Source organism: Amphibalanus amphitrite, unplaced genomic scaffold (genome assembly GCF_019059575.1).
Source record: "Amphibalanus amphitrite isolate SeventyFive unplaced genomic scaffold, NRLGWU_Aamphi_draft 000165F_arrow, whole genome shotgun sequence".
Classification (NCBI taxonomy): domain Eukaryota; kingdom Metazoa; phylum Arthropoda; class Thecostraca; order Balanomorpha; family Balanidae; genus Amphibalanus; species Amphibalanus amphitrite.
In genome coordinates this window covers 619,008-632,208 of record NW_024881660.1, presented here as the reverse complement: position 1 = coordinate 632,208, position 13,201 = coordinate 619,008, and the positions used below count along the sequence as shown (strand labels likewise).

Sequence of the window (13,201 nt, the reverse complement as noted above, 5' to 3'; positions counted from 1 at the left end):
ATGTTGCGTGGTTCTCGAGATCTTAGGGGGGGGGGCAAAATGGCCCCCCCCCAACCGGGCGCGTTGCTCGGCAGAGCCCAACGGGGCGCGGGTTAAAAATATCATAACGTAAAATATTGCATACTGATATCATAAAAACATTGAATTTATCTTAAATGAATTAAACTGTTTGAGAAGCTCGTCAAAGTACGCCACAAATTCTGGCGTGAAATAGGTGCCGACGATGCCGCAATCAGCTGATTATTGTTTGTGTTTTGAGATGTGCACAGCTGCTCACGGCTGAAATCATTCTACGGCACATCCAAAACTGGCGGTTACCAAAACCGTAAAGAGCGTGCCGTGTTTTCGATTTCACAGAGCTTTATAAGATTGCGTACTATATATCCAGCCTTAGAGTGCTGCCATATCCATTTCACGGCGTTTATAAGATTGGGCCCAGGAGTGGAAAATCCACCAGCTTCAAACAACAAATTTTTTCGTAAGAAGATCACTTGAATGTGAGAGAACGCATTTTTTTCTATCTGTTAGAGTGATTTGGTTGCCTTCCGTGACTTATTTTTTGCGAAAAACACAAGAACACGATCGCCACGGTCGGAGCGGCTTACCGGAGAGGGAGGGAGGGAAGAATGACCTTGAGTAACGCAAACATACAATTCTTGCGCATTTGTGTCGATTGAAGTTGGTGTGAAATCGCAAGCCGGCTTCAACAGATAAGTCGTAAAATCAGTTCCCTGCCTTGATATCTTTATAATTCTGAGTGTAAGCTTGTGTTATTTCATCTTTTAAAATTATTATCAGTCTTCGATAGTAGGGTCAGTTGTTCCGGCAATATGAGACAGAGGTATTTGATAGGCATTTCAATTTGATTGTCTTTGTATAATAGGTAGGTACCTACCAGTTCCCACAGCTAGCAGCTACCTAATAGGAATTACCTTTTTTGTATTTAGTATGAATGAATTTTATGTAGCCATTCAGCATTGGCACATCACTTGGAACTCTCTAGCCCCCTTTGCAGGGTAAATGCCCTTTGGCCTTGTGTAGATGAAAAACAAATTGCTGAGAAATGCAGGTTTTCATTTTTAATAGCATCGTCACCAATATTAGGTGCTATGCCATACTACTAAGTTAAACCTTACATTGTCCACTCCTCAAGGTTTTTAGTTGGTTACGAAGACCAAAGTTATTGGTGACAGCAATCATAGCTTCAGGCGTCAATTGTTGTCGGCTGTGCCCGTAGGTGGCAGTTATGAAGCTCTATGTTATGCCTAATTTTCCACTCATTTTGCTCGTTTTTGGTCTGATTTTTCCACTCGACACCCTAGCTCAAAACCAATTCTAGGACACTGGAACGAAGCCAATGACTAAAGAACAAACGTGCTTCCCTTGAGCTCTTTGGCTGAACAGCTGCGACCGCGGCTTCAAGAGTCCACCATTTCAACCTGTCCCACCAACTCCTGTCAACACATCGATTTTTGTTAGCCCGTTCTTCGGTGTAGACAGCGTCCGGCTAGAAGTGGGAACCCTCGGGTGCCTTCTTCCGCGGCCCCGGAGCAAGTTGTGACCTGCAGTCCATGATTCATTCACCATCCGCCGGTCCACGCCACAGCCAGGTGTGGTGTCAGCGTCACTCCAAACGTCTGGACCTCGCGCCAATACCGACTGCTCGCTGCTAACCCCACCCACCCCACACTATCCCACCCCCGCCGGGTCGCCGTTTGAGTGCTGTATTATGTATGTGTGTCGACTGTCGCCCCATTGAGTAGGATATCTGGCCACAATCTCCTCCCCGCCGCCTTTAACGACCGCCGGGCCAGCGGTAACACGCGGCACCAATCAATACAGCGGTGCACTGGGGCCTTTGTCGGTAGCACTGCAGTGTGTTACTGCACTGCGCTGCCAGTGCTGTCGAGGACCTAAACTTGTTTTACTGCACTGCTTCTACCTGTGCCACCGAGGTTCCCATGTCGACCTAACCGCACCTTGTCGATCTTACCATGCCGCCAGTGCCACCGAAGCACTGGCGTTATCCCGTTTGTAAGTCAACCTTCACTTGCATCCTTTATATCTCATCACAGCGTTGTCGTTTCTGTGGCATAAGACACGTTAAGGCCACTCAGACACCAGCTAGTAACTACGAGGCGCTATCGACATCGCTAACGACTGGACATTGGCGACAGCTGCACCGATGGCTCTGGGTGGCGTGACTCTGACGATCCGGACAAAACACACCTGCGTGGTGAGTAGGCCGAAGCCACAGCCAGCACCGTCACTGGGAGCTCCTTCCACCACCGCCGCTGCCACCGCGGTGGCACCGGCGCCTGCCCCGTGCGTCGGACGGGCTTTAGTGGCTTTGTCGAGATCATGTCAGACTCGAGACTGTTGATCGCGGCTCGACAGCACGCCCGTACGTGGCGGCCGATCCGGGACGGTCGCCGGCGCCACGGTGACACCGAGCAGTGACTATGAGGGTTATTGGCTGTGTGAGGGCTGTGTAAAGGTTGAAGGGTATATGTAGCTATAAGGGTTGCTGTGGGCTATCGTGCTAGCACTATTCCTCGCGTGAGCCGCGTCTAGACGGGAAGCGGCGGCAGACCTGATGTCCGAAACAATCGAATAACAATGTCCGTTCTGTGATGGACACGCGCGGCTGGCTGAATGAGTGAAGACAAGTGGTTTCAAAACCGTCACGATCGCATCCATTGACGGCTTCCCGTTCTTTGTGACTGCTTCTGATATAAGATCAGCATAAGGTCGCTAAGATATGGACACCAGCGAGTTTAGTTGGATGGATCTGTTCTATACATTGTAATGAGCCAGTCATTGGAAAACAGTGTCATACCGTCCGGGTCTTATCCGAGCCGGGCGGGCATCCAACCGACGCGGGCTCACCGAGATCCCAGCGTAGCGTCCGGTGCGGGCCCATTTCTGGGCTGTAACCAAGTTAATCCATTCGTCCACCCGCCGGACCACCGGTCATTGGTCACTGGTAGTCGGTCACGGACCGGTCATTGGTCACTGGTAGTCGGTCACGGACCGGTCATTGGTCACTGGTAGTCGGTCACGGACCGGTCATTGGTCACTGGTGGTCGGTCACGGACCGGTCATTGGTCACTGGTGGTCGGTCACGGACCGGTCATTGGTCACTGGTGGTCGGTAACGGACCGGTCAGTGACCACCAATCCCCCCCCCCCCCCCCAGGGCGCGACAAAGACCGACGGCGACGTTCGCTGGGAGTGGCTCGGCTCGTTAGCACACTGTCACCGTCAGACTCTGTCGTTCGGAGAGGCGACGCTTCCCCGAAACGCTTATTGAGCCTCGGCGGGGCAACGGTAGAAAGGCGGCTACAATGGCGCCAATCGCCGGCAGTGCAGAACTGATATCGGCGCCCCGAGATACCGGCCGAAACAGCTCGCACGAGCGCGGACCGGCGACGGCTATTTATAACGAAAAGGCCTCCCAGCAAAAGAAAACACGCTCACGGAAAAAATATCAAAGGCTGAGCATCCCGAATTCAGGTCGGCACGTAAGAAACATGCGAGCCATATCAGACACACCGCGGAAAAGTTCTATATGTAAAGCACCAGCTTTCTTGTCGGAGTAAAAACATGAATGTCGGACGCTGCAAAAAAGCAGCAGCAAAACTGGAAGCCAATTCAGCAAAGTCAGGAAGCAAAGCTGATCAATGGAAGCAGCGTCCGTGGACCGATATCATCAAAGCGGCCCGAGCCTCGGCCAGACAGCCTGTGTCGTCACCATAGCGTCAGACATCTTGAAGTGCCCTGAGAAAGAGACCTCACTGAGTTCCAGAAACAGATATATCCTTATACAGCTTTGGTGACCTAAGTTCATAATGCAGAAGCTTAATTTAATGAATCAAAACTTGCGGCAAGAATTTCCAAAAGAACCCAAGGGCTGTTTCACCTATCACAGTCATGTTTATGTTTATGTTTATGTTTGTTTATTTGCTCATCACCAACAGGTACAGATAAAACCCGGTTACAGGTGAAGTCATAGATAAATATAAGATAAATCTATATAAATACACGCAACCCTTCGGACGGACAAAAGCTCAATAAAAGCCAGCTCGTGCAGCATGGAGCCTTACAGAGGCCTTGTACACTGATATCGGAGAATAAAAGAAGTCTAGAGATGTGTTGTCTCTTAAAAGCTCATTGCACCTCGATGGGATACGGCAGAAGGTATTGTTTTTGATCGTTGCCACTCGAGCAAACGGCACATGCCAAAGAGCTGGGGACCTGTTGCGTCTGACAGGTGTCGACAGCTGAAACTGATGTAGCAGCTGAGGACAGTCAATGTGGCCGTGAAACACACCGTAAAGGAACATCAGGTCATGTTGCATGAGACGTGATTTGATCGAGGGAACGTTAAAATGCTGAAGTAGGTGATCATAGCTAAGATTTTGTGAGCAAGTGTTACTAGAACAGGCCAGCCAGATGAGAAACGTGTGCTGAATACGTTCGAGTCTTTTGAGGTGAGTCACAGCTGCACCAGACCAGACCACACTGCCGTATTCGATGATGGAGCGAACATGAGCGTAAAACACAGACAGTAAAGGCTTAAAACTGACCCTGGCGCGGCGCGGGACGGCCGATCGCTGCATGCTTCTGATCAGCAGACCGACCATGCGTTTCGCTTTGGCGACCGTGGCATCTACGTGACCAGCAAAGGTCACGTATCTCCTGCACGTATCTGCATCTCCATGCTCATCAACACCTCTGCTCCACTGGCGGCCAATGACGCCACTAATTTACACCACCGTCACCCTCGCCAACACCCATCGCCGGCAGTCCACCACCCACCACCCACTGCCCCAGCGCCAGTCCACGGTGCCAGCAGAAAAACAAACCCAGACGTCGCAGACCGTGACGGAACTGCGTCATCACCTACACCGGCAGAGGTCAGTGGATCACTCGGTGCAGGTCGCGACAGAGGTCATCGGATCTCTCCCCAGAGGTCACGGTTGAGGTCATCGGATCACTCGGCAGAGTTCACGGCAAAGGTCAATAGATCACTCGGCGGAGGTCACCAGACCTCTTCATAGGTCGCTGAACATCGCGCCAGCGTGGGTGTCACCAGCAAAGCCAGGTGGGTGTCACCGGCATGTGGGTGTCAGCGGCGACGTCACGTGAGAAGTCGCCAAAGAGCTGCTTTCAGAGTGGCCGTCGAAGTCCGAGACCTGCGACGCTGGGTCAACGAGCAGTTGGTGAACTTCGCCGGGGCCATGACTGAGCCGGTGCAAGTGGGCAGATTAGGTACTGAGCCTTCCAAAGTTCCTGCGTGGGCAGCTCATATGATATTGAATGTCTTCATCTTAGAACTCGATCCTTTCATAAAGCCAGCCTCTTATACCGCATTCCTGCCCTGGAAAGTTGGTAGCAAGAAAATCATTAAGAGACCACTGAAAGTTGCCGAAAGTTGAGCGCGAATCCTACCGTTTACCGGAAGAAACTAATCCAGAACATGCGTCTTCATCGCTTTTGAAAAAAAGCAAGAGTCTGGCAAGAATCGGTCGGCTGGGTTTTGCCCCAACCAAAAGTCAATGATCCACTCCTCGATTCTACAGAAATGGTGTCCCTCTTCTCATTAACCAGATGCCTTCAACACTGCCAGACAAAACTGGGCCCTGCAAGACAGTCACGGCGCAAGAGTGCTCTGCTGTCACTGTCAGTGCAAGTCAAATGATATGTCGATTGACTGGTGTTATCGGTCAGGGGAGTCGAGGCGGTCTTAGGAATGACTTTGGTGATAAGCTGTCATCCATTAGGCTGGCAATCAAAAGAGATATCAATGTCACCCAACTATACGATCAGTCAACTTCAAAAACGTACCAGCTCTTACATCAGCGACCCGGACAGAACAGAACGGACAGGACAGATAGCCCAGTCTTACAAAGCGATGGAAAACCAGAATATTTCGTTATATTCATCCAATCAATTAAAAGAACAATAGGTAGCATTCGCATCCTTAATCTCATGAAAAGAAACATTTGATGGGCGGCGAATTACTTCGTTCAATGACGACAACCCATGTCCCATTCATCATCTAATGCCTATCACGGATAAGAGTGTGGAGCTAGCAGCACTCGAGAAAATCCCATCAGCCAACGCGATTCAGAGAGAAACAGTCTTCAGACCGAAAGCGGCGCCCATCGAGAGCACGCGGTAACGACCCATTCCGCCGGTCACGCCCCCCCCCCCCCGGGGCACAGTGTGGACGCACCTGTTGCAGCTGAGCTGACGCTACCAGGCAACAATGCGGTGAAAAAGAACGAGTGACAACTGCTCAAGATATGTTGGTAGGGCGTGATTTTCTTTTCTTCATGCCAGCCCCTTCACCCACTTCCATCATTGCTCATCACTTCTTTGCTGCATCACTGCTCATCACCTAGAAACCAACTGAAGGACCAACTCAGGAAAAGATTGCTCATATTCGATATAAATATTTTTTGCAAATATCTGCATTCTTTATAGTCGTCTATTATAGCCCCAGGCACCGACTTCGACCACGAATCTCCCTGCATGGCCCTCAGTAAGCCTCCACACGTTCTCTGTTTCCCTTCAGCCTATGTTTTAGCCTGGTGCAGGATGCCTGCTCTATTCCCGTGGCCAGACCCTGGTCGCCGCCGACAGTGAGGTCACCAACCTTCCTAATGCGCAGGTCACTGTCCTCTGCCGGGGAACCCTGCGGCGAGTCCGTCGTCCGCCTCCTGCCGCAGGCCAGACACCGGCACAGTCCGCCGTCCATGGCTGCAGCACAGCAGCCGAATCCAGCGCGTCCCTCAGCAACTCTTCCAGCACGTCCGCGGCCAGCTTCTCCTCCAGCAGGGCTCGACTCTTTGTCTCCGTGTGGTCTTCCACTGGTGCCAGCAGCCTTCTCTCGTCCAGTGCGCGCCTTGCCACGGAGATCCTTCACCTCACCTCTGGCACCGCCCGCTCCTCCTCTGCCACCCACTGTTCCACCTCCTGCGTCACCTCCTCCCACTGGGCCTGCCACACCGCCTGCCGCAGTGCCCTGTCCTCCGGCGCGCGGCCGCTCGCTGCTCATGGGCCCACCGACAGGACGCCGGCGCCGGGCCGACCGCGGAGCGTCGACACTGGCCAGGCACGCGGCGGCCGCCGTCAGCCCGGCAGCATCGATCGCGACGCTTTGAAGCCGGCGCGGCGGCGGCGCGGCTCGGCCCCCGGCGCGCGCCGCTCCGCAACACTTCCGGAAACGGGCCGCAGGGGTGGGTGGGACCACGTGCGGTGGCCGAGCGGCCGGCCGCGCGGAGAGGAGAGGCGGGGTAACTGGATTACAATGAGATGAGGCGGGCGGTAATGGCGTCCCGATGATAGGATGCAGGGCGTATTTTAACATGTTAACTGGGTCGGCAATTGCCGACCCAGTCACGGAGAATGCCGACCCAGTGACAGCCGTTTGCCGACCCAGTTGCCGCCCCCTCTAGGATGCAGCACGCACATGCAGGCTAGGTGCCGTCATTCATAGTGAGGCTGCTGCCCTCCGAAATGATAATGCCGCCTCTTAAAGTGAAGTGCAGCCGTCTATAGTAAGTGTCGTGATGATCCCGCAACTCAATGTGATAGTGCCGCCCCTAAATCTGTTAGTAGCCCCACTCAATGTAATGGTGCCGCCCTTCAAAACATCTGTGGAGCCCCTCAATGTTATGATACCGCCCCTCAAGAGGATGACGCCGCCCCTTTCAGTATCGGTGGCGCCCCTCAATGTGATGGTGCCGCCCTCAAAGTGCCGGTTGCGCCCCTGAACGCGATGGTGCTGCCCGCCAACGAGTCGGTGGCGCCCCTCAAAATGATGCTGCCGCCCCTTAAAGTGTTGGCGCCGCCCCTTATAGTGTCAGTGACGCCCTTCCAAGTGTCGGAGGAACCCACCAATATAATGGTGCCGCCCCTCTAGGTATCCACATAGCCCCTCATTGTGATGGAGCCGCCCCTCAAGCAGATGATGCCGCCCCTCAAGATGATGCCGCCCTTAAAGTGCCGGTGGCGCCCCTGAACGTGATGGTGCTGCCCGCCAACGAGTCGGTGGCGCCCCTCAAAATGATGCTGCCGCCCCTTAAAGTGTTGGCGCCGCCCCTTATAGTGTCAGTGACGCCCTTCCAAGTGTCGGAGGAACCCACCAATATAATGGTGCCGCCCCTCTAGGTATCCACATAGCCGCTCATTGTGATGGAGTCGCCCCTCAAGCAGATGATGCCGCCCCCTCAAGAAGATGATGCCGCCCCTTTCAGTATCGGTGGCGCCCCTCAATGTGATGGTGCCTCCCTCAAAGTGCCAGTGGCGCCCCTAAATGTGATGGTGTCTCCTGTCAACGAGTCGGTGGCGCCCCTCAAAATGATGCTGCCGCCCCTAAAAGTGCTGGTGCAGCCCCTTACGGTGTCACTGGCGCCCTTCAAAGTGTTGGAGGAACTCATCAATACAATGTTGCCGCCCTCTAACTTTCTGTAGCGCCCCTCCATATACATCATGGTGCCGCTTCTTAAACCATCCGTGGCGCCCCTCAAAGTGATGGTGCCGCCCCTTACAGTGTCGGTGGTGTCTCCTCAAAAGTCAAGATGCCGCCTCTTAAAGAAATGCTAGTGTCCCTCGAAGTGTCGGGGGCGCTCCTCAATGTCATTTGCCGCCCCTCAAACCTTCCGTAACGCCCCTCCACGTCATGGTGCCGCCCCCCCCCCAATATGCTCATGGGGCCCTTAAATGTGATAGTAACGCCGCTCAAAGTGATGACTGTGCTCGCCTCCTGGCAGTGCCTGTGGCGCCCCTTATACCTAGTGTCGGTGGCGCCCCGAACAGTATCGGTGGTGCCCCTCAAAGTGATGATGTCACCCTCAAACAAACGGTGGCGCCCTTCGAAGTATTGGAGTCCCTAAATATCATACCTATTGCCGCCCATTAACGATCTGTAGCGCCCCTCCATATGATGGAGCCGCCCCTTTAAGTATCCGCGGCGGTCCTTAAAGTTACAGTGCCGCCCCTTACAATGTGGGTGGCGTCCTCAAAATAAAAAGTGATGTTGCCCCCCCCCCCCAAGTAATGTTGGCGTCTCTTCTTTAAGTACCGGAGGCGTTCCTCATTGTCATTTTGCCCCACATCACTGCGCACATGGCGCCCTTCAATGTAATGGTGCCACCCCTCAACGCTCAAAGTGATGATTACGCTCCTCACAGTGTCGGTGGTGCCCGGCCCCTCAAAGTGGCTTAAGTGCCCTAAAAAAAGTTGGTGGCGCGCCTCAAAATGATGCTGTCGCCCCTTAGCATATCTGCAGCGCGAGCGCCCCCAAAGGCCAAAATGATAGTGCCTTCCCTTAACCGGCGCCGGGCTGGGGTTGTTTGAACCCCCCTCCCGACCCCTATAACTTGGCTACTGGGCCACGTAGCGACACGCGGTAAGCCGGTAAGCGGCATTCGAAAGAGTGTCAAAAACTACTTGGGTTAGTTGGTTAACCGTACTTTGGTAAGGTCAAGTCGAATGTCAAATATCAGGTGACCAGAGGTCATCAAAGGTGAAATGTCTGTTTCAACATTTATTGACAAACCGGCGCATAACTCGGGGAAAAATAGAACTACAGCACCGCGAAAAAGCGCATTCGATAGCTCTTCAACATTCCTATCATGTCCTCAGACTTGACCTAACATCAACGGCTTAACCTCCAGAGCACAACTTGTTTAACCCGTGCCGGGCCGGGGAGGGTTGGAGTGGACAGTGGACCCCCCTCCGCCCCTGTACTGAGCTGTTTTAATGAAGGACCTTTTTACTGTCATAATTATTGACTCACGAAAGTTTCGACATTGTTTTTCAGCACTGTGCTCCTCCCGTCGAGATGCGTCGAATGAACTATAATTTGACATTCAAATGTCATTTGGGAAATTTGAGCTCAGGTCCAGGTCATGACCTGACTGGTAAAGGTCATGATGCATATCAGTCGATTTGTATCGTCAAACTGAAATCATCTAAGGTGTTTTCATCGCTCAGGCATGCCGCATGTCTCTATCAGAAGTACCTAATTGAAAAAAAAACTCTGGAGGCCTTCCATGAACTGAGATGACCTCAAGGACATAACGAGGGGTCTTGGGTGGCAATTTTCCGATTGTGTCATTTTAATTGTTTTCTGATGTTTAAATTCGTTAACTTTGACATTTGTCTACCTATAAAAAGAGGTCGAGCTCCAGGGTCTTCCCCTGGAGCTCGACCCGACCGGACGTGCCCCGAGTAGCTCCGCACTCATTGGTCACAGTATCCTTGCCCTGTTCCTACACTCTGCTGCCAGAGCTGTAAGCAGGCTATCATTGGACATTATCGTTGTGCAGTCCAATCAAGGAAGCTGTTTCTGCTTGCGTGAGCGTTTTGAGCAGAAATTGAACATAACCGGAGGAAAATGTCACGGGCGGGAAAGGGCAAGGACGCCGGCGACAATAATGATTCGGGAGCGGCGCGAAAGGCAAGTGTCAATGAAAGTGGTGACGAGGATGGTGAATGCTGGTGGGAGGCTGGAAAAAGAGGGAAACAAGCAAAGAAGGTAAGATTTATCTGTAAAGGGGGTGATGAGCCATGTGACAAGGTGATAGGCGGGAAAGAGAAATCCATAGAATGTGAAGCCTGTCTCGAGTGGTATCACCCCAAATGTCAGGACCTGTGCACAGAGGCCCTCAACGCCATCAACACCTATAACCTGCTATGGATTTGCACTGATTGTCGGAAAAGGCTGAGCGGAATACTTGATATGGGGAAGAGGGTAGAAGCATGCATTGAGAAAGCCGAGAAGCGGATTATTCGAGTTGTGTCTGAAAACAAGAAGGAGACTGCGGATGAAGTCGAAAAGAAGGTCCAAGGACAAATCAAGAAAATGGAAGAACAGGTTACCAAACAGCTTGATACGACATCCGAGAACCTGAAGAAAGTAGTTCAAACCAAGGATGAAAAGATGGAAAGAAGCAACAACGTTATCATACATGGGCTGAGCGAAAGCAAGAAGACAGATGCTGGGCAAAGAAGAGAGGATGACAAACAGAAGGTAATGGAAATTGCCAAAGCCGTGTGTGGCGAGGATGTGAAGCTCAATATAACAGGAGCCATTCGTCTGCGAGGAAAGCAGGGAGAAGAACATGGGGACAAACCAAGTCTCCTGCTAGTGAAGTTTGAGACCAAGGAAGAGGCCAACAAGCTATTCCAGGAGAGGCTGAGACTGCGAGATGCTGGGTATGCAAATGTCTATATTAACAGGGACCTTTCTAAGGAAGAGAGGGAGAAACAGCACAAGCTGAGAGTCGAACTGAGGATGAAGGGAAAGGAGACTCACAGAATCTTTCGTGGGAAAGTTGTCCCACGGGATCAGTAACGAAAGCGTTTGTAACAACGGCACTGAGGCAGAGGAACAATATGACAAAGAAAAATGCAGAGTGAATAAATTGTTGACTTGTGTGTACACCAATATTGATGGGCTTAATGGTGTGAAGGGATGTGAGCTTGATATGGTTGTGGAGCAGAACAATGCAGATGTGGTTCTGATCACAGAGACAAAACTGTCATCAGAAAGTGTTGTACCCCAGTTTCTTGACTGTACCAACTATAATGTCTTCAGGAGGGACAGAGCTACAGACAATGGATTAGGGGGTGGTGTGCTAATGATGGTGAAGAAGGTGTGGCCTACTACTCAAGTATTTGATGACTCCTGGAATAAGATTGAGGCAGTTGTCTGTCAAGTGAAGATCGGAAAGAAGTTTGTGTATCTTGCTTGCATATACCGGCCACCTAGTAACACTCTGGAGTACAATGAAATGCTTTGTCAAGCATTAGAGAAAATATGCTCCAAGTACACAGGACAGGTTCTTATATGCGGAGACTTTAACTTCAGGGACATTAATTGGGAAGCAAATGAAGTAAATGGAAGTGAAAATAGTGAGCAAGCCAAGTTTTATGATGCATGCGAAAACTGCTTCATTTTCCAACATGTAAAAGACTTCACAAGAGCCCGAGGGTCAGATGAACCATCCATACTTGACTTGATTTTCACAAGGGAGGAATTGGAAATTGAAAGGGTGAAGCACTGCCATCCTATTGGGAAAAGTGATCATTGTGTGCTGCTCTTTGAGTTCCTGATTACAGAACCAGGAGGCACAACTGGTCAAATGGCACAACCAAAAAGGAATTACCACAAAGGGCATTACATGGAGGCAATTGCGATGTTTGATGACATTCCATGGAATGAGGAGATGAGGGAACAGAGTATTGATGGGGCATGGCATACTTTTTTGGGGCATTACAATACAGTAATGGCGAAGACAGTGCCACTCTACCCATGCAAAGGAAGAAAACGGAAGAAATGGGTCAATAAACATGTTCTTGACAAAGTGAAACGCAAAGAAGAAGCCTGGACCAAACACAGGAAGAACAGAAAATCCAAGAGACTGAAACAGAAATACATTGAAGCACGAAATGAAGCTACAAAGGCGGTCAGAAAAGCAAAACATGAATTTGAGCACAAGCTTGCATCAGAGCTCAAATCAGATCCAAAGGCATTCTATGCTTATGCCAGGAGCAAGATGACAATAAAGGAAGAAGTGCTGACTGTAAAGAAGGAAAATGGGGAGATGACAACTAGCATGAATGAAACCTGTGAAGTGATGAATCAACGATTTCAGCAGGTTTTCAAGAAATCAGAGGGGACAGAACCACCAACATTGGAGACAGTTCTGGATAACAAGCTGGAGCAGTGTATTATTGACCCAGTGGAGGTAAGGGCTTTACTGCTTAAACAAAAGACACCATCAGCACCTGGCCCAGATGGAGTACACCCCATTGTGCTCAAGGAATGTGCCACTAGCCTTGCAGTGCCACTGTCCATCATCTTCTCTCGCTCAATTGAGTCAGGTCGCTTGCCTAAGGACTGGAAGAGGGCAAATGTAACACCCATCTTCAAAAAGGGGAACCGATCAGATCCACTGAACTACCGACCTGTTAGTTTGACCTCAGTGCCCTGTAAGATCATGGAGAAGCTGATCAGGCAGAAGATTGTCAACCATCTTGAGACAAACGACCTGCTTAGCCAACAGCAGCATGGTTTTCGGTCAAACAAATCATGCCTGACTCAAATGTTGGAGTACCTTTATGATGTTGAGAATGCTATTGATGAGGGGGAATGTGTAGATACCCTGTACCTTGACTGCCGC

General features: G+C 51.1%; 1 protein-coding gene across 1 annotated transcript in view; it reads right to left on the bottom strand.

Annotated features, from left to right (window-relative positions):
• The window catches only part of LOC122383499 (ankyrin-3-like), a 247,678-nt gene extending 240,898 nt beyond the window's left edge, over positions 1-6,780 (bottom strand). Inside the window, exon 1 of the mRNA XM_043370002.1 lies at positions 6,664-6,780. Coding sequence (XP_043225937.1) covers positions 6,664-6,765 — 102 coding nt within the window. The 5' untranslated portion in view covers positions 6,766-6,780. The remainder of the gene's footprint in view (positions 1-6,663) is intronic.
• Between the last annotated feature and the right edge of the window lie 6,421 nt (positions 6,781-13,201).